The 25401-nt window shown below is 52.6% G+C and overlaps 1 protein-coding gene across 1 annotated transcript in view; it reads left to right on the forward strand.

Moving 5' to 3' along the window:
* DSCAML1 (DS cell adhesion molecule like 1) overlaps positions 1-25401 on the forward strand; it is a 344526-nt gene that overhangs the window by 312010 nt on the left and 7115 nt on the right. Inside the window, 10 exon segments of the mRNA XM_025465371.3 lie at positions 213-453; positions 3906-4052; positions 6237-6392; positions 13500-13639; positions 19027-19180; positions 21533-21650; positions 22007-22170; positions 22401-22499; positions 23181-23369; positions 23820-24107. Coding sequence (XP_025321156.1) covers positions 213-453; positions 3906-4052; positions 6237-6392; positions 13500-13639; positions 19027-19180; positions 21533-21650; positions 22007-22170; positions 22401-22499; positions 23181-23369; positions 23820-24107 — 1696 coding nt within the window.

The following is a 25401-nucleotide window of genomic DNA, read 5'->3' on the forward strand; positions in this document are numbered from 1 at the left end:
AGCATGGGGAAGAGGAGATAGACCCAAGAGGTAACGGGGGGGTCAGGTTGTGTAGAGTTATGTAGCCATTGTAAGAGCTTTGGCTTTCACTCCAAGAGAGATGGGAGCCTTTGAAGGGAACAGAGAAGTGACATGATCTGACTTCAGCTTTAAGAGCATCAGCTCAGAGCACCATGGTGTCTTTGTCTCCCCTCCCCCCACCATGCTCACAGGCCCCCAAGAAGGAGCTGCAGAATGGCGTCATACGGGGCTACCAGATTGGCTACAGGGAGAACAGCCCTGGGAGCAACGGGCAGTACAGCATCGTGGAGATGAAGGCCACTGGGGACAGCGAGGTCTACACCCTGGACAACCTCAAGAAGTTCGCTCAATATGGGGTGGTGGTCCAGGCCTTCAATCGGGCTGGCACAGGACCTTCATCCAGTGAGATCAATGCCACCACCCTGGAGGACGGTGAGGGCAGCCACACAGGGTAGGGGTGTGGGGCCAGGGCTGCCAGGGAGGGCTCAGGGCACTTCTACTGCTCCTTTCTACTGCATCACTGTGCTGTGAGGCACATGGGCTCCCTGGGTCCCTCCACCTCCTCTTGCCCATTGGCTCTTCAAGATGCTGGTCCCCGGAGCACCCCGGGCCTCTCAGTCCACTGGCTGACACTCTATCCATTGCTTGCTGATGCTCCGCCCATCCGAGCACCTGCATGTCACCCATCTGACTCTCCATCCATGTTGCTCCCTCATTCTGGCTCTCACTCACCTCTCTCCCCAGGCCCTTCCTCTACACCCTTGTCCTGTTTCTCCTCCCTTACAACCTGGAGATTGGAAAAGGGGCAGAAGCCACGTTATCTCTGTACTTCTGGGCTGGAGCCTGTCCACTACCTGTTTGAGGGGCCTGAGATGAGACCGGGGGCTAAGAAATTCTGAGATCCATGTGGCAGAGGATTTAGAGCCCACTGTTCAAAATCTAGTTTTTTGAAGACTGGAGAGGACCCCACACTCTGAGGAGCAAATGGCAGGACCCAGTTTTTGGGGGGACAGGGTTAGGACAACGCAAGAATGTGCCTGCTCTCTGAGCATAGAGAAAGGCCAGCTGGTATCTGAGCCTGTGCCAGGTTGAAAGAAGAGACATGGCCCTTGTTGCCTATAGAGCAGAAGAAAGAAGCAAAGCGTTCTCCTAAGCGTCCTTCTTGATGCCCCAACCCCAAACCAGGGTCTGAAATTGAAACCCTCACTGCCTCTGACACTTCCTCAGCAGAGGGAGGGGACTAATCATCCCAAGGGCATAAAGCCACCAGAATACCCAGCATTCCACCATTAGAAAGTCATTCCCTGGGTGCTTGCATGGCTCAGTAGGTTAAGTGTCCAAATCTTGACCTCAGCTCAGGTCATTTTTTTTTTTTTTAAGATTTATTCATGAGAGACAGGGAGAGAGAAAGAGGCAGAGACATAAGCAGGCTCCATGCAGGGAGCCTGATGTGGGACTTGATCCCAGGACTCCGAGACCACACCCTGAGCCAAAGGGATATGCTCAACCGCTGAGCCACCCAGGCGTCCCGACCTCAGCTCAGGTCTTAAGCTCAGGGTCGTGAGTTCCAAGCCCTGCACTGGGGAAGCAGTGTTTAGGTTAAGCAATGCTTTCTCTCTACTTTATCTTCTCTGAAAATGTAGACACCCTTGGGAGGTGTCTACAGACACATCAGGTCAGAAACACATGAAAGTGCATTAGCTGATACCAGTGGTCCTTAACTTTGGCTATGAATTAGAATTATCTGGGGAGATCTTAAAATATTGATGCCCAGGCTCTATCTCCCAAGATCCTCATTCAGTGGCTCTGGGGCACAAGCTGGGCTTATGGATGAAGGGGAACTGAAGAACACAAAAAGAGGGAAGGGCACATAGCAAGCAGAGAACCCCAGTTGTCTCACGAGACAACTGTCTCACGAGTCCCCCATCTCCTCATCGCATGGATTCGCACACCGAATCCATCCCCCAACTAGCGCCTCCCCTCTGTGCTGCTGGCCACAGGCCTGGCTGGGTGGGATGCTGGCTCGTTAGCTCTTCACACAGTACTGATCCTAAGTGGTGCTCTAACCCAGTGGTTCTCAAACCTCAGTGTACAGATCTGAATCTCCGGGAGGGCTGTAAACAGATTGCTGGGCCCTCCCCACAGAGCTTCTGCTTGAGCAAGCTGAATCCATTTTGCATTTCAAATAAATTCCCAGGTGCTGCTGGTGCTGCTGGGCTGGGAGCACCTGCCTTTGAGCCTCCCGACAGCTAGGGCATTGCCCATAAAAGGAGCCAAGGTTCAGGGAAGCTAAGTAGCCTGTCCAGAATCACCTATCTAGTAAAGAACAGAGCCTGGATCAAAATCTAGGTCAGACCCATACTCTTTCTCCTTCACCCCATCGTCACCCTCTCTCTTGGGAGCAAGGCTGGATGCAGGACCAAGTGACGGGGACCCAGGATGCCCGGGGAAGGCACGGGCAGGGGAACAACTGCCAGGAGACCACAGGGGCGTGCCCCGCCACATGCTGAGCTTCTCTCCACCAGGGCTAGGAAATAGCCAGGCCAGGCTCGCCTTTGGCTTCCAGCGGGGCATCACCTCCCCTGCTCCGGGGTGGGGTGCCTAGAATTTCCAACAGGGAGAGATCAGCTTGGACTATAGAGTCATTTTCAAAACAAAAGAGGAGAGAGGGAAGAAGTTTCCAGCAGCATTTGCTCAGCAGTTTTTCATACTTAATTAAGGCCCTCGTTAGCCTGTCAGATCCTGATCGTTTCCTGGCAATATTAGCACTCCTCCTGGGGTATTCAAGGGCCCCTGCTTTAGCAATAGTGTCTTTTCCATAATTATATTACCTTCATTTTGTTCGAACGGGCGATCTGTATTAGTTTATTACACTGGGTCCCTAATTACATGGTGCTTATATTTTTACACCTAAGTAATATGAAACAATAATCATTCTCAAAGAGGATCGTTAGGATGATGTATTATCATTTAAATGCTCATAAAAATTAGAGTTGCCTCTTGTGGGGCAATGGGATCTAATTACCTTCCATCCAGCCTGTGCCTCCTATCTCCCTCTCCGAGCAAGGCAGACGTGGCCTTTCCCTTTGGCCCCAGCTCCTAGGAAGCCAGCAGGAAGTGCCACCAAAGTTCTCCCCAGGCAAGGTGGCTCCTGGAGCCCAGCGCCCCTGGCGTCTGCCATCTCAAAAAGACTGACCCGTCCTGGGGTCAACCCTGGGGTGCAGGACTTAGGTTCCCAGTAGCTCTCCAGTGAGGAGGGTTAGAGGCAGGACACACCACCTAAGTTGGTTTCAAAAAGTGTTTTCTCATCAGCCGAGGCATTTTGATGTGTTCATGTGCAGAGACAAGGGACAAAAGTGTAATGGTCCCAGAAGCCCTAAAGGTGTCTATGGAACCCCTTCTCCCCTTCACCAGGGTGAAGGGACCACTTCCTTCTTTTCCTTCTCGTCAGCTTGGCATCAGGATGCAAGGGGTCCGAGAGCCAGGCTGGGCTCAGACCGCCTGGTCAGATGCCACAACAGGGCCAACAGCCATCAGATAAGACCAGGGCTGGGCTGGAGATCTTCCAGGCTCTGTAACAGCAGAGGTGGACTCCCTGGGTGGGGTGCCCACTGGTGGATCCCCATGGGCTCATGCCGGGAGCTCATCACCCTGTGCCCTCTACATATGCTCAGAACCAGGAAACTGCCACCTGGAGAGCAAGGAACTGAACCTATAAAGACCTCTATTTACCCAAATCCAGGAGAGGAGACTTGCTTCACTTCCCAGCGACGCAGCCCAGACTCTCCTCACTGTCAGGAGCTCCTTCCCAGCTCCCTCTGGCTAGGACATGGATGTGGGGCTGTACCCTCTGACCAGTACCCTTCTCCCCCGGCTCCCTGCAGTGCCCAGCCAGCCCCCTGAGAACGTCCGAGCCCTGTCCATCACCTCCGATGTGGCGGTCATCTCCTGGTCGGAGCCCCCACGCAGCACTCTCAACGGCGTCCTCAAAGGCTATCGGGTCATCTTCTGGTCTCTCTACGTGGACGGGGGTGAGTCTGCTGGGAGCAATGGCCGGGTCTCGGGGTGAGAGGTGCAAGCCCAGTGGGGGTCCGTATCTACACTCAGAGCTGAGCATCTTCCCCTGGGAAGCCAGGTGGAGGGGCAGCCCTCCGCAGGTACGCACGCTCTCCAGCCAGAGCCAGGGCTCCTCTGCGCTGGGGGTGGGATGCCAGTGGCTCCTGGAGGCCAGTGTGCGTGGGGATGACTGGGGATGTGATGGGGCCTATGTGCTTTTCTACATAATGTGTTGATCTTAGGCAGGGCCCCAGCAGGGAACAGCTGGGACACTCAAACGGGGCAATCGAAGAGTTTCATGGGGGTACTGCTTTCTGAAGGGTGTGCAGAGAATTTGGGGCACCAAGGCCTAGTCATCACCACCTAGCCAGAAGGGGCAAGAGGAGGAAGCAGGGTTACCAGAACCTGGGAGGGGGGCGCCGCTGGGCCAGGCAGCCAGGCAAGCAGTCCGTGCAGATGAGCTGCCTGAGACCTGGAGAAGGAGAAGGGTGGAGAGCAGGAAGTGGACCTGGGGTAGGATGAAACCCAAGACAGCAGCCCAACCCTGGGGGTGCCCTCCTTGCCCTGGGATACACCAGTCCAAACAGTCTTGTGTAGCCCCACAAACACACCACGCCCCTGCCCGCAGGGGCACACGGGAACCTTGCCGTGACCCGGGAGGTCTGCAGTTGTACAAGTCAGAGGCCCAGCATCCCAAACCATGGGTGTGTTCTATTGGGGGGGTCACAAAGGGCCACAGGGAGGTTAGCTTCCTGCATCTTGAGCCTTCCACCACTGGCAGACGCACTGCCCATGGGAAGTGTCTTCCCTGCCACCACCTCCACTGCTCCTCTGAGAGCTCAGAGGCCTGGAGCTCAGGGGCCAGATCTCAGGAGGTGTCCCAAGTTCACATATTTGTTCTGCACCAGATAAGGGGTGGTCCCTCGTTTTCCAGAGCTTGCTTCCTCTTTTCCTAAGCCCACGGTATTCCTAGCTCAGCCCCTTCAGGTAAGGAAAGCATGGCCTCTCTAAACTCCAAAGGCACCTGACTTGTTGGCCATGCTGTCCTCCTTTTGTGCCTGTCTCTGGCTCCCATCCTGGACAGGACTACCCCAGTTTCTGATTTCTTAAAAAGGCAGGTCCTGCTGCTCCGGCTTCTGAGGCTTCCCTGAACTGATCCGGAGTTGCCTCTGGCTGGGCATGGTGCTCTCACTCCCTGACTCCGGCAGACTGCTGCCCTCCGCTGGCCCGGCCCTCTGCCCGCCCCAGGTCCCCAGGAAGGCTCTGGGGTGGGTTTGCAGGCCTCCACAAAGCCTGTCCTCAGCCACTGTGTGGGCCTGACTTTCTGAAAGCCCAGTGGTCCCCGTGGACGGCTGTCAGCTCAGGAGCCTGTCTCTCTTCCTCCTTCTAAGACCCTGGCCTTCCCTGGGGGCCCTCTCCCTAAGCTCTTCTTCAGCCTACACTAAGTTCCTTGGCAAAGCCAGATGACAGGTCCTCGCTGAACTGGAGGGAGGCCTGGCCCTTCCTGGCCAAGGCTGTCCCCTCTACCAGCCTTTCCCAGATTCTCCGTGCGGGTTCTTCCTGTGGAGGGTGTCCTCAGTGGTGATGAGAAGGGAAGGGGACTTAGCTCCTTACACTGCTGAGAGTTCAGGATGTTGGCCCAAGAACAAGCAGACACAGAGAAGGCAGCCTCAGCTCATCCCCAGTCATCGCACGGTAACACACTGCCTGGTGACACACTGCCTAGTGATCTGAGAGCCCAAGGGGGCCCTGGGGCAGCAAGGAAGAAGGGCTGTGATGGTCCCACCCGCTCCAGGCTCCCCTCTAGGCCCCAGGCACACTGGGATCCCCCACATGGAGAGGGAGTTGGGTGGAAGAGGGGGAAAGGTGCTTGGAGAGATGGAAGTTTTCCAAAGGGAGAGTATTAAGTTGAATTTGGTACAAGGTCCCTGGGGCTGAGCCCTGGCGAATGCCCTCACCCTGGTTGGGCCACCTGGGGTGAGATGTGGCCTGGGAGCGTGCCCCAGATCCGCCCCCGTGCACCTGGGGGTCAGGTCCCCTAGTCTCCACTACCATGGAGTGAGATCTGAGCCCAGCGGAGCCCAGGCTGGCGGAGGGGCCACGCAGGGGGACCAGGCACGGCCACCCGGCCACACTCAGAGGCAGCTTGTCTCTGGCAGAGTGGGGCGAGATGCAGAACATCACCACGACGCGAGAGCGGGTGGAGCTGCGAGGTATGGAGAAGTTCACCAACTACAGCGTGCAGGTGCTGGCCTACACCCAAGCCGGGGACGGCGTGCGCAGCAGCGTGCTCTACATCCAGACCAAGGAGGACGGTGAGTCCTCTCCGCGGTACCCAGCCCGGCCTCCGCTCGCCCGCCAGGCTCCCCCCAGGGCCTGTTGCTGAGCATTGCCCAAGGAGAAGGGTGAGAGCAGGGCACTGTCCTGTGTCCTGTCCCTTTGGGTCACTGTAGGGTGGCTCTGAGCACTCGGGGGCCCTGCTTGGGGAGACCACAGCCTCGTAGGTGGTGGAGAGATGCTTTGGGACTCCTGCATAAACATATAAGCAAGCGGAACCCATGCCCTCGGCTCTCCCCGCAGCACTAGGTCCCACCCCCACCCAAGAGCATCCTTTTTGTGGCATCTGCTCCCCTGCAAGTTTCTGCCTGCTGTCCTCTGGATACAGATGGTTGGGATTGGCAAGGAGCATCATGCCACACATCTCAGGTTGGGGACTTGGCAGTCATCCTGCAGAGGCCCCAGAGAGCACCAGGCCCTGGACTCTGGTGTGCTGGGGAGGCTCTCAGGGAGAGAATGGGCTCTGCCTCCATTTGGAGCTCTGATCTCAAAGCCGTTCCCCATGGGGCAGAATGAGAGGAAAAGCAGAGATAAGGAGGCAAACATCCAGGGTGGAGTGACAAGTAAGGAGATGGGGCAAGTTGGGAGCTGAGTCAACCCAGCAGAGAAGAGGCCGTGAGAAGAGCCGGACTCCCACCCAGGGCCCAGAGCTGCACACCGCCAGGGGGCCTCGTTCATATGAACCGCCTACCACGTCCAGGAGGTGTGTGACCACACACAGCTCTGGGCTCCTGCTTCCAGCCTCCACTTTCTGCCTCACCCCATCCCAACACCATCACTTAGCTGATTCTTAAACCTTCTGAGGCAGGTGCCCTATTTTTAAGAGTCAGTGCATGTAAAGAGTGGCTGGCACCAGTGGGCAGTAGCAGCAGCCACACCACTGGCATCGCGGCTTCTTCCCCTCACTGTCTCAGTTTTCTCAAAGTTCCCACTGTCTGGGTCCCTCCTGTGCAATTTGGCAGAAGGTGCTGGAGGATTCGAGTCGCCAAAAGGAGGGTCTCAGGCTGGGAGTAATGCTAGCGAGTTTCCCCAAACAGCCCAGCATCCGGGAACAGACCGGTTTAACCCAGCTCCCCCTCCCTAAGCTGGGCCCTTCCCCTAGATCAGCCCCCACCCCGCCTTAAGCTCTGAGCAATTAAATATTTACCAACCTGCCTGCCCTACTTTTCCTGCCATTAATCCCCCCATCAAGATTTCCTGGGACAGCTCCGGGCAGAGCCACCTGCTCGGGTGTGCAAAGCGAACGGGGACCATGCTCAGAGCCTGGCTCCTTCCAGAGCTTCTGAACCACACACATATCTTCCTAGCCTCTAGATGGGAACCACAGGAGCCCCTCCCCTTCTTTCCTCCTATTCTGATGCAAGATCTGAGCCATAAGCACCTCCATGTGCTCGACAAAGGTGGGGCCCCACGAGGGAACCTGAAGGTGCAAGAGCACCATCCCTCCCCACAAGGAGCTTTCAACCGTTCACTTTAGAGCTGACTCTGGAGCCATCCACAGAGATGCGCGCAGGCAGGGAACGGGGCCCCATGGGGCAGCTCTGCAGAGTGGAGGGGCGCTGATGGGCACAGCAGAAGGGCATGTCCTAGCTCTGCCCACTATTGGCAAGTCACTTAACCTTTCTGAACCTATTTCCTCATGATAAAATGGGGACTTTGATGCCTCATCAAGTTGTTATAAGAAGCAAGTTAACTATAAAATCTTTTCCAAAACATGCAGTGGTAGCAAACAGCAGGGGCCTACTAGCTACCAAGGTGGTGGCAATGAAATGACTGCTTCGGATGGTCCCAGGCACCCCTTAGGGACTCAGTGCCCCCCAAAGGGAGACCCAGGCCAGAAGGAAGCCACTGTCAGATGAGGTCTCATCCAGAACAGTCACATTTGACATGGGTCTCATGTGTGGTCATAAGCATGAACGAGCCTTCCCAGTAGCCCTATGAGGTACATATTATGTCCATTTTAGAGGTGAAAAGAGGAGGCCAAGTGAGTTAAAGCAACTCATGAAGGTCACACAGCTTGTAGGAGGCAAATCAAGGCCTTCTCGCCTCCCTATCTTCTATACTTTCCATCACACCCCTGTAGCAGACAGGAAGCTTTTGGCTGTAATGCAACTAAAAAAAAATATTTAACTATTAAGTGTACTTATTATCACACATAACAGGAAGTCCTGAGAAGGGCAGCTCCAGGGTTGCTTAACTCAGTGGGCCCCATCCTTCTGCTCTGCCATCTTCCTCATGTCAGCTATCCCTCCCATGATCTCAAAATGACTGCAGCTTCAGGCATCACACCAGACAGGAGAGAGTTCAGAGTGAGAGACATGGTCTTTCTGTGGGCATGCCTCTCTTGAGAGTGAAAGAAACCTTTCCCAGAAGCCCCCCAACAGATTTATCCTCATTTCCCATTGGCCACACTGGGGCAACATGCCTCTTGCTGCACCAGTCACTGAAAGAGAAATGGAAGCATCATAACAGACAAAAGGTGACAAATCCCCTGTTGTAGGTGATGGGGACAGCTTTCTCTGGGGGATGGAGGGGCATGGGTACCCAAGCAAGAGGGAGGCCCTGTTTGCATGGAACAGGAAGCAACAGTGGCAGATGGGCATGCAGACGACCAGGCGGTGCACCAGAGCTGCCCCCATCCCCACCAGGTTCTCCCATTACAGCTCTTTCTCATCTCACTGGGGAAGCAGACAGGTCCACGCTGTAATTTCAGCTCTTCCATGGGAGCTTGAATGAATAGCTGAAGACACTGTGACTCCCTACCCCTGCCCCCACCCCTGTTCAGGATTTTGCATTTTTCCAAAAGAAAAAATGATCAGGAAATTTAGAGAAAGCCAAAATAAATCAAAAGATAAACTGAAGAGAAATTCAAATAAATTCAAGCTCATTTCTTAAGTCCAAATCCCCCAGTTTTAACTTGGTCTCAGGCTGGCTTGGCTGGACTTGGTTCATGAGCAACAAAGCCTTTTGCCAACACCCCCCTCCCCCAGGAATGCCAAATCAGAGTGAAAGCTGAGTTGAATTTTTAAACCATCTTAAAGATATTTAACTGAGAAAGAGGCTTGACTAGACCTGTGTTTTAGGAAGGTGACTCTCACAGAAGCATAAAGGACAGATGGCAGGAAGGGGCTGCGGGGGATAAGAACCAGTGTCAAAGAGGCCTGTTAGGACCTGTGGGCATCTAGGCAGAGAAGCAGAAGATGTATGCTAGGGTGGCGGCTGTGAGGATGAAGGGAGGAGTGGGTACAACTCACACACAGCCCACTCTCCTTCTTGCTGAGGACACTAGGAAATCTGCATAAAATATTTTTTAAAACACCTGCTTGAAGGCACCAGAGAGCCGGCAGGAGAGTGCAGAATTACTGGGCCAGCATCCAGGGCAGAGTGGAGACCCAGGAGGTGAGCCTGGCATTTGGAACAGCTCTCCCTGTGGGGGATATTTGCTGAATCTGAAGGCAGTGGATGAGAATCTGAACAGCACTAGAAAGACGTGAATTGGAGTCCAGGGCCTGCTGGGGCGGGTGGGTCTATCTGATGAATCCCCCTCACTTTGAGTCAAAAGCACGAGGGCAGCACATTGGATTAAAAGTGCACCAAAAGTAGACAACTCAGTCCTAGAAGTTAGATTAAGGTAACCCCATGTTGCTAGCACCCCAGATTGCAGGTACCTGCCAGAAGCAAATGTGAATTCTCCCTTTAGGAAGATTATATCATCTGAGGCCTCAAATTATTTCTACAAACAATTTTGCAAATGATGTGTCTGGCATACAATAAAAAATAATGAGGAACAACGTGAACAAAAGCCAGCAGGGGAAAAAAAAAAACACAGAAACAAACCCACAAGGATTCCAAACACAGGTTTTATCAAATATGATTTTTAAATAGTTATTCTTAACAAGATTAAAATGTTAAGGGAATTGGAGACTATTGAATGGAATATCTCAAAATAAAAACTATTAATACCTGAGATTAAGAACTCAGTAGATAGATTTAATGACAAATTAGATACAGCTGAAGAGATAACTAGTGAACTGGAAGATAGATGAGAAGACCCAAAAGAAGCCCAGAAAGAAAGAAAAAAAAAAAAAAAACCTGGAAAATAAAAGAGCAAGTAGCAGACATAGAACTGTGATTTTCAGACTTGACTGTGCATAAAAATCACTTGGGGGTCATGTTAAAATTCAGATTCTGATCTGGTAGGTGTAGGGTGGAATCTGAGATTTTGCATTTCTAACATGCTCCCAGGTGACGCTGCTGCTGACCAATGGACCACATTCTGAATATCAAGAACATAGAGGATGTGAGAAGAAGTCTCAAAGAAGAGGAGAAAAAGAATGGCAGAGGATAAAATGCCTGAAAACTTTTCAAAACTGATGAAAGACATCAATCCCCAAAGCAAGAAGCTCTACAGACTCCACAGGCAATAACTTAAGGAAGTCCATACCTAGGCTCCTCATAATAAAGCTGCTAAACAGGAAACACAAAGAGAAAATTCTTAAAAGCAACTAGAGGGGAAAAGACTAGTTACTTTCATGGGACCAACAGTTAAATCAGCAAATTTGTCAGAAGCAATGGGAAAAAAAAAAAAAAGAAAGCCAGAAAACAATGCAGTTGGTGTAAAGTATGTGAAGAAACTAGTTATCAACCTACAATTTTATACCAAGCCAAAATATTCTCCAAGATTAAAATGAATAAAGATATTTTCAGACAAACAAGAACTGAGAAAGTTTATCACCAACACATCTGCTCTAGAGAAATATCAAAGGGTATTCTTTAGCTAGAAGGAAAATGATCCCAGGTAGGAGCTCGGTGATGCAAGAAGGAAAGAGCAATTAAATGGTGAATATATGGGTAAATCTCCATTAATATTGATTGCATAAAACAATGATGATGGTGATATTATCTTGGGGGAGGATCTAAAATATTCACATGATTAAAATATACAACAATGGCATATAAGTTGGGAGAGGGTAAATGGAAGTTCTAAATCCCTTGCATTGTCTGAGAAAAAAAATACCAATTAATGATGTTAGACTTTGGTAAGCTAAAGATTCACATTGAATAACCCCCAAAAGTAGTGAAAGGCTGTCTAATAACCAACTAATAGAGAGGGGAAAATAAGGTTTTTTTAAATACTCAATCCAAAAACACAAAAAAGAAATAAAAAGGAAAACAGAATAGGTGGGACAACCGAAAGTATTTAGTAACATGAGGTATTTAAACCCGAGTTTAAATATTTAAGTAATTGCATTAATGATAAATTGACTAAATTATTCAATTAAAAGATAAAGACTGTCGGACTAGCTAGCAGTGAAACAAAACCCAAACGTGTGCTATTTATAGGAAACACCTAAAACACAAAGGTACAGAAAGGTTCAGTGTGAAAGGATACATAGAAGGTATACCACATAAATCTGAGAGGAAACTGGACCATCATAGGGACGCAGTACACTCTAAGGCAGACAATATCATCAGAGATACAGAAGGACACTGTTACAATAGAAGACCCAACTTAGTAGTCAAATAAAACAGTTCCAAACTTGGTGTGGACCTAATAACATAATCTCAGGACTACAAAAATAGACAAATCCACAATCATGGGAGAGATTTCAACATACCTCTCTCAAGAACTGCTGAGAAAGAAAGTATGCAAACACAGAAGAGATCTGAATGCGACAGTTAGTGCACCTGCCCCAGGGCCCCATCCCCGACCCCACCATGGCCCCCTGCACTCCACAGCTACAGAGACACTAGCAGGGGCAGATGACAGGGCTATGGCTGTGGGGGGAGGGCTCAGGCCCCTGGATGGATAGTGATGATGGATCATTATTTTATGTGACTAGAACTGTTGACCACTTACTAGATTTTTAACAAAAAAAAAAATTGTAGTAGGTGCTAGAAGCTCAGAGTTGAGACAACGAATGCAAAAAAAATTTATAATCATCACCATTTATTGAGTGTCTTCTATATGTCAGGCGTGTGCCAGGTGCTTTTATTTTAATTAGGGCTAACCATCACTATATGTTTTTACATCATATAGATGGGGAAATGGAGGCTCAGGAGGTAAATGAGTTGAGGAGGTTGCCATCACCATCCTCAGAGGAACATAAAGCTCCCAGGAGGGAAGACAAATACACAGCAATGCAAGGGAGAGACAAAGGGGGGGCTGAAAATAGAAGTTTCCAGGCTCCCAAGCAGCACCCAGGGGACCCAGTGGGACCAGGCAGGCGCAGAGGTGGGAGCAGTAGGACAGAATCCACAGGAACTGGGATCCCCTTAGGATGAATTTCCCAGCCAATTCTCAAGTAGACTTTCCCTCCTGAGAACAGAAACGGCTTAGCCAGCAGTCCAGGGCCGGTGCCCTGGGCACAAGACAGGAAACCCAGTCACTCATTGGCTGACCACCAGCCCCTGACCCTCCAGAGGAGGCCCACTCTGTCTCTGGAGCCCCCGGCCTCGAGGAGCTCATAGGCCAAAGGGCAAAGTGACCAGTATATTTGTTTGGCCAACATCCATACAAACAAGTCAAGCATTGAGGCAGGAAGCAAGTTAAGGTTGTAGGAATCAAGGTGATTTCCCCATGGGTTCCGATTCTCTTTGAGTATCCTGAGTCCTTGGTTCTGGCCAAATAGTTTTAAAGCTGGTCATTCCCACTGCCTCCATCTCAGAGACTTTGTTACAAGTCCAAAATGATCACCTTCCTCCTCACCTGCTGGAACTTCCCCCTTTAAAGCACAGCTCAAGCATACCTCCCCCAGGAAGCTCTCCCAGATTTGCTCTGCCTCACCTCACCCTGTCATTCTTTCCCAAAGGCTGAGCTCCTTCCTCTTTTTTTTTCCTTCCTCTTTTGTTTTAAAATTTTTAGAAAGATTTTATTTATTTATTTATGAGAGACACAGAGAGAGAGAGAAAGGCAGAGACACAGGCAGAGGGAGAAGCAGGCTCCATTCAGGGAGCCCGATGTGGGACTCAATCACCGGACTCCAGGATCACCTCCTGAGCCAAAGACAGGCACTGAACCACTGAGCCACCCAGGCATCCCTGAGCTCCCTTCTCTGAACTGACCTGGCCTTCTCTCTACTCAGTTCCAGGTCCTCCTGCCGGCATTAAAGCCGTCCCTTCGTCCGCCAGCAGCGTGGTCGTGTCTTGGCTCCCCCCAACCAAGCCCAATGGGGTGATCCGCAAGTACACCATCTTCTGCTCCAGCCCGGGGTCTGGCCAGCCGGTAAGTAGGCCCAGAGTTGAATGAGGAGGGAGATAGGAGAAAGGGAAAAGTTCTCACGGGCTTCCAGGCCAAACCAGGGGGTACTTATATCTGTGTTTCTACCTGAATTCATGGATCAGAACGGGGTTGGCCACCCAAGAGTAGCTGAAGCCTTACTGGTGTCCATTTTGGGTCAGTCCTCTGTTCTAGAGGCTGCAAGGTTGTCACAAGCTCTGGAGGCTTCACTGAGTCAGGGGTCACAACCAAGCAGACATGAGAGGAAACCAAGGCCTCCGCTCCTCAGGTCTGGGTGGCCGAGGAAGCTCTGGAGCAGGCCCCAGGGGCCGAGCTGCTCAGAGGGGCCCCACGGAGCATGAAGAGACCATGAGGGTGGGTGCAGTGTGTGCACCCATGTGCATCCTTCCCTCTGCATTCCCTAATGATCCCCCTCCACTCAGCCACCGAGTTCTGCTGGGTGACTACTCTGGAGCACACCTGTTCTAGTCTCGCGAGCAGGTGAACCTGTCCTCAGGGTGGTGTCCAGTCTAGGGGGAGGCCGACGGGCCCAGAGTACGATCCGGGCCATGTGCTCAGGACATCTCGGGCGGGGAGCGAGGCGCGGGAGGAGGCCGCCTCTCCCTCCACCGGCAGCTGGTGATGGGACAGCAGCCCACGCATCTGCAGATGAGCTCCCGGCAGCAGGGAACGCTGCCCTGAAATTGCTCCGTAATTGTGCCATCTCCTCCTCTGCTCGGCTTTCCTGTGGTCTTTCTGAATTACCGTCTGAGCCGTAGGTGGCCCGGCTCCACGCCAGGGAGGCCAGAGTTCTATTACCAAAGGGGAAGCCCAGAAATGTCTTTTTCAGTGACTTTTTCAGTGTCCTCCCATCCATCCTCACAGCCCCTATGCAGAAAAGTGCACCTATCGGGAGCGCACGGCTCCACGAACTTTCACGGCACACTGGGCAGGCAGGCCCAGAGCAGGGAACGTGACATTACAACACCCCAGAGAAAGGACCTCCTCGTGCCCCTTCTGGTCACCACCCTCCCCCTGCCCCGGTGACAACCACCATGACCTCAGATTAGTGTTGCCTCTTTTTGTGTGTTATGTAAGTGAAGTTGTGCCATTTATCTGGCTTCTTTCACTCAATGTTATGTTGAATTTGTGAATTTGATCCATACTGTTGTGTGTGGTTGTAGGTCGTCCACTGTCACTCCCGCGTAGGCTTCCGCTGTGCACGTATATAGAATTGTTTTACCCAGTTCGTTACCCATTGACAGGCATTTGGGTAGTTTTCAGTTTAGAGCTGTTACATACGGCGCTGCTGTGCGCATCTTCACATGTGTCTCCCAGTGCACGTAGACGTGCGTGCCTGTTGAGTGTGTACCCACCCAGGAGAGGAGCTGCTGAGCCGTGGGGTCTGCACATGTCCAGTTGAGAACGCGCTGCCGTTGTTGGGTGGTTGTGCCAGTTTTCCAGTCAGCGTTTTAGCCATGCTGTCTGTCCCTGTCCCCTGACCCCATGCACACACATGCGCACACACACACACACACACACACAGACATTCTAAGCTCGTCACCATTCTGGACGCCCGCTGTGCCTCTTCACAGCTCACACCCCTGCCCCTGCTGACCCTGCCGTGGCATGCTCTTCATCCTCTGTCATACACTGACTGCATCAGATAGCAACTAGCTGTTCACGTCGCTGTCTCCCACACTGGTCCGTGGCACCCGTGAGGACAGGGTTAGCATCTTTTCATCTCTGGGTCCCCAGCTACCGAGCACTGTGCCTGCAACATCATTGTCACTAAATACATGTTTTGATGAATGAATTACCAGCAGCCTGACAAATGTAAAGCCTTAGACATTGGGCAGGTTTCCCTTCATGAACTGTTGGGAGAGGGGACTCATTCCAAGAGTGGCTTCAGGGCAGTCAGCTCGCCCTCCGACAACAAAGCCTCCTCATTAACTCAGGCTTCAGGAATCCCCAGTCAACCGGCCGGGGCCTTCTCTCCCAGGACCCAGAACAGAGCTCCCAGGGTCCCCCGCGTTTCTCTTCATATCCTCTCTCCTGGGGAGTGTCCCCAGGGGTCAGTGTCACACAAGAGGCCAGTGTGCTGGTGTGATGAGAACTTCAGCTCAGCCACCTTGTGGGGCAGGGAATGCCTCAGTGAGGGACCCAGGGGCCTGACCACCACATGCGACTGTCTGATGTTATCTCTTTGCACAAATATACTCCAAATTCCAAACACTGCGTTACAATTCACTTCCGAAAGAGCCCTAGAGGATACATGCATGTGTGTGACACTGCAAAGCTGTGGGTATGAGTGTGAGGTCAGAGGCAACGCACATGAGTCTTAACGTGTGCATACATACTAGAGCGTAGGAACACGCATGTGTGCGATCCTCGGAATAAATGGGAACTGCATCTGGCTTCCAGAAGTGACACCCCAGGGGGCAGCCAGAGCTGCATTTAGTTCCATTAGAAATTTTACCCAACATTTTCTTTTTTTTTTAATTACCCAACATTTTAATACATTTGTTGTTTTCCTCTGATTATCAAAATAATTGTAGAAAATTCGGCAAATATACAAAGGAATAGAGGGGAAAGCAAAAATTACTGTACTCATTCCCTAAAGGTAAACATTGGCAATGTTTTGGTATATAGCCTTCCAGTTTTTGATCTGTACACATATTATGGGTTTTTTTAATAAAATGAAAATGAAATTTTACATAATGTCATATAATCTGTGTTTTTCAAGTAATGTATGTAGGCACTTTCCCACACCACCAAATACTCTTTTCAAACATGTTCATGAATGCCTGTATATATATAATCCATTTAACCAGTGCCCTCATTCCATATTTAATCTATTTTCCGCATTCAATATTATAAATAATACTTCATTGAACATTCTAAAAGTCTTTATGCACCTGTTTTATTACTTACTTAGGGTAAATTTCCATAGGAATTTCTGGGGCACAAAAAGTATGGATATTCTTAAGATGTACATATATGCTTGTAAATTACCCCTCAGAAAGTTAGAACCAAGTTATACTTCCACCAGCATTAAAAGTACATTCTTATTTACTGGGATTAGCTGATGCCAATCCAAGGTTTTATACATATTTCATTTTTGCCAGATGGATTTGAAAAAAGCTGTCCTGTTTTAGGTATTTTATTAGTTAAGTTGATTGTTGTTATATGTTTATTGGCTAGGTTTCTTTTTTTTTCTTTGGGTAATTGTCAATTCATGTCCTTTATCCACTTTTCATTTGGGTGAGTCCTGGTTTTTTGTCTTATTGATTTGTGAGTGCTCTTTACATATAAGGATAATAACTATTTTTAAATCATATTGGTTGCAGGCTTTTTCCCTGGTTCACTGCTTGCCTTTTGAAACTATTTTTGGTGTGCCATAGGTTTTGTTTTTATAGAATTCAAACTTACAAATCATTTCCATTTATGATTTTTGCCTTCATTCTTATGATGAGAAAGACAAATATTTTCATAGTTCTCCCTTTTTCTTTCTAACCTTTGATTCACTGGGACTTTATTTGGGAGTATGGTTATGTGTTTTTAAAAATGATTTCAGGAGATTCTTGGGGAGTCCGGGTTAAAAGGAAAACCTCAGGATCTGGATATGATTCTAACACCTTCAGAGGGAAGCCAAACCTTTCCTGCCCTGTGTGGACACAAATGTACACTCAGGTACACACTGACACACAAGTACACTCAACTTTTCTCTACACATGCACGTGCACACCTCAGTCCTCACAGAACAATGAGCCAGGAGAAGAACATGCCCCAGTCTACAAAGGACTCACCCACCCCTTGCCTCATTCGTGGCTCTCTGTAACCACACACGGTAAGCAGAGCTGTGTTGCTTTTAAGTTCACAGGATAGAAAGCTGAGGCCCCGGGAACCTTGAGAAAGAAAGTTATATGACCTATGGGACATACACCTAGTAAGAAGGGCAGGCAGGGTGTGGAAGCCACTTATCTCATACACAGATAGGAACTACACATACACACACCGTCCCCTGGGTGCTGCTGCCTGAAAAGACTTCCCAACTACCAGGGCTCAGGGCGGCTCTTGCACCTGTCACAGCAGGGACTTCCTGGGTCAAGGCCAAATCTCCATGAGGGAGGCAGGAGGAGCAGTTTGCCAGGAGCTCTGTGTGTTTTGAGGGAATGCCCGTGCCTCTTCCCTAACATTTGCCTGCAGGTGGCCTGGGGCCAGAAAGGAGGTTTTTTCCTGTTGTAAGTCATTGGGCCCCTCAGCCCTCCCATGGGATATAGAGAATGCCCCTCTTTAACACCATCTCTGTCTGTAGGTCTGTCCCTCAGCATGTGCATGAATGCATCTACATGTCCATGTGCACGTGAGCGTGTGCGTGTGTGTGTGTGCACGCGCAAGATCCTGTGACTGCAGAGATAACTAATTATTAGCTCCCTCTGGCCTCAGGGCCCCCCATCTGTTCCAGGGGCTCCTCTCCCTCCCTAGACTTCTGCCCTGATTTCAAAGAGGCCCTAGTACTGTCCTCCTTTCCCTTCCCCGCGGCTGACCAAAAAATAAAATAAAATGAAAGTCCGCCCCATCCCGCCTGGACCAGGGAAGGGGCTGACAGGAGGTCTGCAAACTAGCGCTTATCAAAAGCTCCTTCTCAAATTCATTTCAATATCTGAGCCTCTGGTTTCCAAGGCAACATAATCTTTTCATCAAAGCAACTGGTAAAACCACTGGGATCCGATATTGTTTTGTTGGCAACTTGTCAAAACTGTCATTTGGTTAAAAAAAAATTTATAGATTTATATAACCTACAAATACATACGGTGATCTATACCACTAATAATCATAAATAAAGTGTTGCCCAGTGAAGCTTCCAGAGTTGCCTCTCCCACCCCACCCTCCCCCGGACGGTTTGCTCCCGCAGAAGAAGGAAGGAGTGGTAATTAGCCAGCAGAGCCCGCACAGTCTGGGGAGCGTGTCTACAACCCTAATATGGCAAATGCGATAATTTAGCTTCTTCCCAGAGCCTCCCTTTTGTCAGGGTCTTCCTGGGACCCTCCTTCCTCCATTCCCCCTTCTCCTGACTCCCTCCATCACTCACCCAAAACACTCACATTCCCTAGCCTGGAGCCGCATTTGCCAGCATCTGGATCAGTCAAAGAGGTAAACTGAGGCTGGCCCAGCCACACCCCAGGGCCTGACCCATGAGCCCCCAGGGCCAGGCCTGGTACAAACTCTGCTCCTAAACCAGAAAGGGCAAATGAGGCAGCCACCCCATCCCGCCACCCCCCGGACTGGGCCACCCCCTACGCTGAGCCCAGGTCCCCGAGGAAGGCTGGGGTTACAGGCTGGAGGCCCAGAAGCTGGGGTCTTAGCACTTCTTTGCCTCTCTCCCGCAGGCTCCCAGCGAGTACGAGACGAGTCCAGAGCAGCTCTTCTACCGGATTGCGCACCTGAACCGCGGGCAGCAGTACCTGCTGTGGGTGGCCGCTGTCACCTCTGCTGGCCGGGGCAACAGCAGTGAGAAGGTCACCATTGAGCCTGCGGGCAAGGGTGAGCAGCCGGGGCCGGAGGGACAGAAGCGGCCGGAAGCCCCCTTCTAGAATTCTGCTTCTCCCCAAATAGGGGGTCTCTCCTTCCTCTCTCTCTGTGACCTGGCTGTGGGGAGCCGGCTGGCACCTGCCTCCCTCCCGCATCCACCAAGACTGGACCTCTGCTGCCCCCTGACTCCCGGAAAGCCTCACAACAGGCTCCAGGCAGCACAGCTCCCCAGGGGCGGACGGCACGGAGCACCCTGGTCCCCCCATTCCAAACTCCACCCGGGGATTGAAAGAAGGGGCATTAGCCCCCTCCCAGCTCACAGCAGAACGTTTGTCCCAAGGCTCAGCAACTCGGAGGGAGTGCTGGCAGGGTTCACTGCTTGCACGGAGCAGAGAGCCACAGAGGGATCCCCCTCATCTCAAAGCCTGGACCCCTCGCGCAGAGGTGGCGCCGCTGACTGCCGATCCATTCGGGCAACAGACATTTAGGGAGGGCTCCGGGCTAGATGTGTGCAAGGGTGAACACGACTGTGTGTGCTCTTAGGGAGCACCCCACCGAATCCCTGGCCCGGGCATAGGGGTATCACAGGGCATATGCACCCCCCACTTTACAGGGAATGACAGTTCTCAGGCCCCACCCCAATGCCAAAGAGGCAGCCTTGCACAGCTGCTCGTCTGCCCTCTGCACCACCCCCGGGGCCACCCCTGGGGCCAACCACGGGGCATTTAGCCACAACCAGCCGGGAATTTCAGGTCCTCTACCCTGACTCCCAACCTCCACTGGAAGGTCCCCTTCTCAGGCCGGCCTCCTCCCACAGCCACCTGACTGTCTGGCCCTGGGGCCCAAGGACCAGGACTTGGATGGGGCGGTGCCTGCCTCAGCCCTGCCACCTTCCTGGGGTGACAAGCTTCCTTTTCTGGGGACACAAGAGGCATCAACCCTCCCCTGCCCCAGGCTCAGAGTCCACGGGCACCCAATGGAGAGCCTGCAGGGGGCCTCCCCACCCTACCAGCAGGGTTGGTTATTCCATTTTCCAGTTAAGCACTAAGGCAGGGCTGGCACGGCCCCCAAAGAGTCCCGATGACGGCGATGGCGCACTAGCCCTTCTGGCTCCGAGGTGGGCTCCTCCTGGGCACCCGCCCCAGCATTTCTAACATCCCTTATCCCTCCTCCAAGGTGCCACCAGCCCCTTCTCCTGGGCTCATCCTTTCTGGAGCCCAGGGGCCTGGAACCTACGATGCCCCCAGGATAGCTGGCACTGGCCCAGAGACCCAGGAGAGCCTGGCCCCTTCCCTGAGGACATTACATAGGACACATCCCCAGAGTCTGTACTTTCCAGAACACATCTACACGTCTTCCTCTTCTGTCCTTACGGCAGCCCCATGTGGTAGGAGGGGCGAGCCCTGCTGTCACCCTGCTCACACTCACACACATGCACTCACACCTGAGACACCACGAAATCCAGGGAACCAACCCCAGCCACATGATGATACCAGCTCTTGGTTAATGTGCCACCACAGCCCAGAGATCTGTGAGGTAGCTGGCATCACCCTTGCCTGCCTTGCCTTCCACGGTGCCGCTTGTGCATCCTGGTCCCCTGAGTGCGCCCCCGGGGCTCCTGGGGATGCTCCTCTCCCCACCATGCCTGGGTGTTGTTGCTTCCTCTCTGTCCATCTGCATTCCAGCTCCTGGTGACCTCAGTCACCTTGCTGTGGACTCCCACATCAGCGTCTGTGGCCCAGTCATCTCTCTCATGCTCCAGAACACATATGTCCCACTGCCTTCTAACTGGGTGGTTCAGTCGGTTGAGACTCTGACTCTTGATCTCAGCTCAGGTCTTGAGCTCAGGGTCGTGAGTTCAAGCCCCACATTGGGCTCCATGCTGGGTGCGGAGCCTACTTAAAAAAAAGATTCAAGTCAAAGCTTCCAACTCCAGAAGCCTCTCCAGCCATCCCCTCCATCCCCACTAAACCACCAGAGTTCATTCCTCTCCATTTGCTCCCACGGTTACGTGTACCTACCCCTATCACAGTATTTTTACTCTGTAATGATATTTTTTAAAGTATCTGTCCCCCTCTTGGATGATGAGCACCTTGAGGACAGGGACTAGATCTTGTTCATTTTGTGACTCCTCAGAGCCTCACCTGATGCTTGGCCCATAAAAAGTATTTATTTGATCAATGTTTGTTGAATAAGAGGCTCTCATCTGAAAGTACCTGCACCCATCCCTGCCCCAAGCCCAGGGTGGAGGTCAGGTAGGAGATGGGGGACTTGAATTGTAAACTTGGAGAGCCCCACGAAAGGCAGGCCAGTACAGTGTTGAGGGTAGAAGTGGGGTGGCCTTCATGTTCACTTTCCCTGCAGCCCCAGCAAAGATCATCTCATTTGGAGGCACCGTGACAACCCCCTGGATGAAAGATGTCCGACTGCCTTGCAATTCAGTGGGTGACCCAGCCCCAGCTGTGAAGTGGACCAAGGATAGGTGTGCATGGGACCCTGGAGGGATGGGGGACCCCAGACATGGGTGTAGTAGAGGAGCCATGAAGAAGAGAATCGGGTACCCCTCCTTTCAGCTGACCAGAGGCCCTGCTGAGTACATGGCTCCTGCTCTCCCATGCAGGCCTGGCCTCCCAGGCTCCCCTCTGTTGGCTGCCAAGGGTGCTTGAAGAGGCCAGGGTTACTGGATATCCCCAGGAAGCCCTGGGTAAAACCCCAAGAGTCCCAGACCCCCTAGCAAGCCTCCTTCTACCTCCATCCCGGTTTCCCTTTAGTTCTGGGGGAGCCCACAGGAGGAGGGGGTGCTTACCATAATCCATTTCTGCCCCCCAACTCCTGCAGTGAAGACTCGGCCATCCCCGTGTCCATGGACGGGCACCGGCTCATCCATACCAATGGCACACTGCTGCTGCGTGCCGTGAAGGCTGAGGACTCAGGCTACTACACGTGCACGGCCACCAACACTGGGGGCTTCGACACCATCATTGTCAACCTTCTGGTGCAAGGTAAGACCCTGGAAGGCCTCCCAGCCACCTGAGTGACAGACCCTTAGTGGAACGGAGGTGCCACGTGGAGGAGGAGGAAGCGGGAGGGATGGAGAGGAGCAGGAGCTGGAGAGGCCCCAGGAAGAGAGCCTGAAAGCCAGGCCCGGGCCCTAGTAGCAGCTGGGACACCCGTGCTCCCACCATCGGTGTTAACCCTTTGTGGTGAGGGCTGGTGGCTTTCCCCCACACAGTTCCCCCGGACCAGCCCCGCCTCACTGTCTCTAAAACCTCCGCTTCATCCATCACCCTGACCTGGATTCCAGGCGACAATGGGGGCAGCTCCATCCGAGGTGAGAGGGGTCTGGATGAGGAGGGGGAAAGAGGGGAAGAAATTCTGGGCCCAGGAGCAGGGGAAGGGATCTACCCACTCCCACCACTTGTTCCCATGGCAGGCGGGGGGGCGGGGGGTTGGAGAGGGGGTCAGTTGGAACCACAAGGAAGTTACCCAAGTGCCACAGAAAGCCACCAGCGTAGGTGTCTGGGTTTTAGAAGGCCCAAACCAATTCTGCTGGTGAGCTGTGCCAGCCTGAAGGAATCTGTTTTCTTCTCTGGGCCTCAGTTTCCAAATCTGTAACAAATGTACTGAATAGTGCTTCTCAACCTTGAATATGCACATGAATCACCAGGGGATCTTAAAGAATGCAGATTCTGATTCTGGAGGTCTGGGGTGGGATATGACAAGTGCCCAAGTGACCTAATCCTACTGTCAGCACCCCCCCACCCCGTAAGTAGTAGGGTCTAAATATGATCCCTTTTGAGCCTCAAAGCCCTGTATTCTGCTCCCCTCCCCACCTTGGCTGCTAAGGAAAGAGCTTTAAACTCCTTGTGGCTTTTTGGCCAATCTGCATCTGCCCCCTCCCCATCACCAAAGGCCCCACTCTGCCCCTACGGGGAGCCCAGCCCCATGCCACCTGTTGGGGTGTCCCAGGCCCTGCCCTGCCCACCCTGAGCCAGGCAAACCTCCCGGGCAGGCTTCGTGCTGCAGTACTCGGTAGACAACAGCGAGGAATGGAAGGATGTGTTCATCAGCTCAGGCGAGCGGTCCTTCAAGCTGGACAGCCTCAAGTGTGGCACGTGGTACAAGGTGAAGCTGGCAGCCAAGAACAGCGTGGGCTCCGGGCGCATCAGTGAAATCATCGAGGCCAAGACCCATGGGCGGGGTGAGGCCATGCGATGACCCAGCTGGGGAGAGATGGGCCCAGGATATGGGGATGGAAGGTGGTTGGGGTGGGGAAGGAGGGCACAGGGGAGTGGCGGAGAGGGAAGGGAGAGACTCAGCCTAGTTCCCACCACCATGGACAGCACCCGGGCCCATCGCCCATCGCAGTAGGAGAAACAGGCCCCACCTCCCTGACCCGGTACCAGATGGTGGCAGCATCTTCCTTCTTCCCACGTCTCTTCCTCCTTTGCTGAGGCCTTCTCTCCATGTCCATCCCTCTTCCCCCTCCTCCTCTGGCCCCTGGGGCATCCCTACTCCCCAGGGCATCCCTACTCCCCATCTTTGCCAACCAATGCTCCCCAGAACCCCCGGCTGGCCCCGGTGCAGATGAATGAGCCCTCCTCCCCCTCCTCTCCGTCTCTAACCTCGCTCTCTCCCTGTGGCCCCCCAGAGCCCTCCTTCAGCAAAGACCAGCACCTGTTCACCCACATCAACTCCACGCATGCTCGGCTTAACCTGCAGGGCTGGAACAACGGGGGCTGCCCTATCACAGCCATCGTGCTGGAGTACCGGCCCAAGGGCACCTGGGCCTGGCAGGGGCTGCGGGCCAACAGCTCCGGGGAGGTCTTTCTGACCGAGCTGCGGGAGGCCACATGGTACGAGCTGCGCATGCGGGCCTGCAACAGCGCCGGCTGCGGCAATGAGACCGCCCAGTTCGCCACCCTGGACTACGATGGCAGTGAGTGGGGCCGGTGGGAGGGGCGGCACTGGGGCCGCAGCGAGGTGTCCCCGGGGAGCCTGCAGAGAGGTGGACGCATGAAAGAGAGGACATATAAAAAAAAAATAGGACTGCCACCCAGGAAAAGGCCGGCGACGGAAAGGAGCGGGCCTAGGGAGCAGCAGACTTGTAGGGGGGCAGGCGGGTGAGCAGGGGCACCAGTGGCCAATACAGACCGATAAGCAAACCCATCACACTAAGATAGAGGGGTCTTTTGAAGGTGCGATCCTGCTCTCCGCTGCTTGGGAGAGATGGAGAGTATGATGTAGGGGGGTAGCTGAGGCCCTGTCCCCTGAGGACCCTCTGCATTTAATATGGTGCGTTAGCCAGGATGGGATAGCCTGGGCTACAGGAACAGGTAGACACGGAAAGCTGCAGGGCTTAACCCAGTAAAGATTTGCTTCTTGCTCCCGTCACATCTTGTGAGGCTTGGCTGGCCACCATCTTTTAGCTATGCCGTCTTGAATGTGTAGCCTCCAAGGTCACCAAGAAGAGCGAGGTAGAAAAGGCATCCCAGTTCTTCACTGCCTTGGCCAAGAGGTGATGCTCAGCACTTCTGCTGCCACCCTGTTGTCCAGAACTAGTTATGTGGTTCTAACTGCCAGGAAGTCTGGGAGGTGTGGATGAGCACACGGTATTTGGTGAGCACTAACTGGTGTCTGCTCTATGGGGCACTTCGTACACATGCACACACACTCATGCACTCACATCCGCATGCATACACACATGCACAGGTGCACGCATACACTAAGGACACACAGAAGGCTGAATTCATAGAGACCAGTTGCCATAAGGTAAAGTAAGTCTCCCTAGGTGTTAAGGAAACAGAATAAAGGTGGTATCAGAGGGGGATAGGCTCAAACAAGGAAGGCTTCATACAGGAGATGGCTCTTATGCGAGGCATTGAAACAGGCATGGATCAGGCTTTGCAGAGGGCTATGTCAGCAGAACTTACTGACTCCGTGCAGGCACCCAAGGTTAGCAGATCTCGCCCATGGGTGTTGAGACCCTGGGATCCCACTGCTCTGACTTCTCTCTGTGAATCTCACTTCCCCTCCCCCACTTTACGAGCTGGATGGCGGAATCTAAGCTGATCAGTCCACCCTTTAGAAATGACCACTGAACTCCAACAGGCAGGAGACTCTCTCTGAGAGACTTCGGGATAATTCTAAAATAAGCCCACGGGGTCATCGGTATCATGATGCAGTGTAAAAACTCCACGACTACTCATCTGTTCCTGATGTAGAATTTGGGG

The sequence above is a fragment of the Canis lupus genome, chromosome 5 (assembly GCF_003254725.2).
Source record: "Canis lupus dingo isolate Sandy chromosome 5, ASM325472v2, whole genome shotgun sequence".
In the NCBI taxonomy this organism is placed as follows: domain Eukaryota; kingdom Metazoa; phylum Chordata; class Mammalia; order Carnivora; family Canidae; genus Canis; species Canis lupus.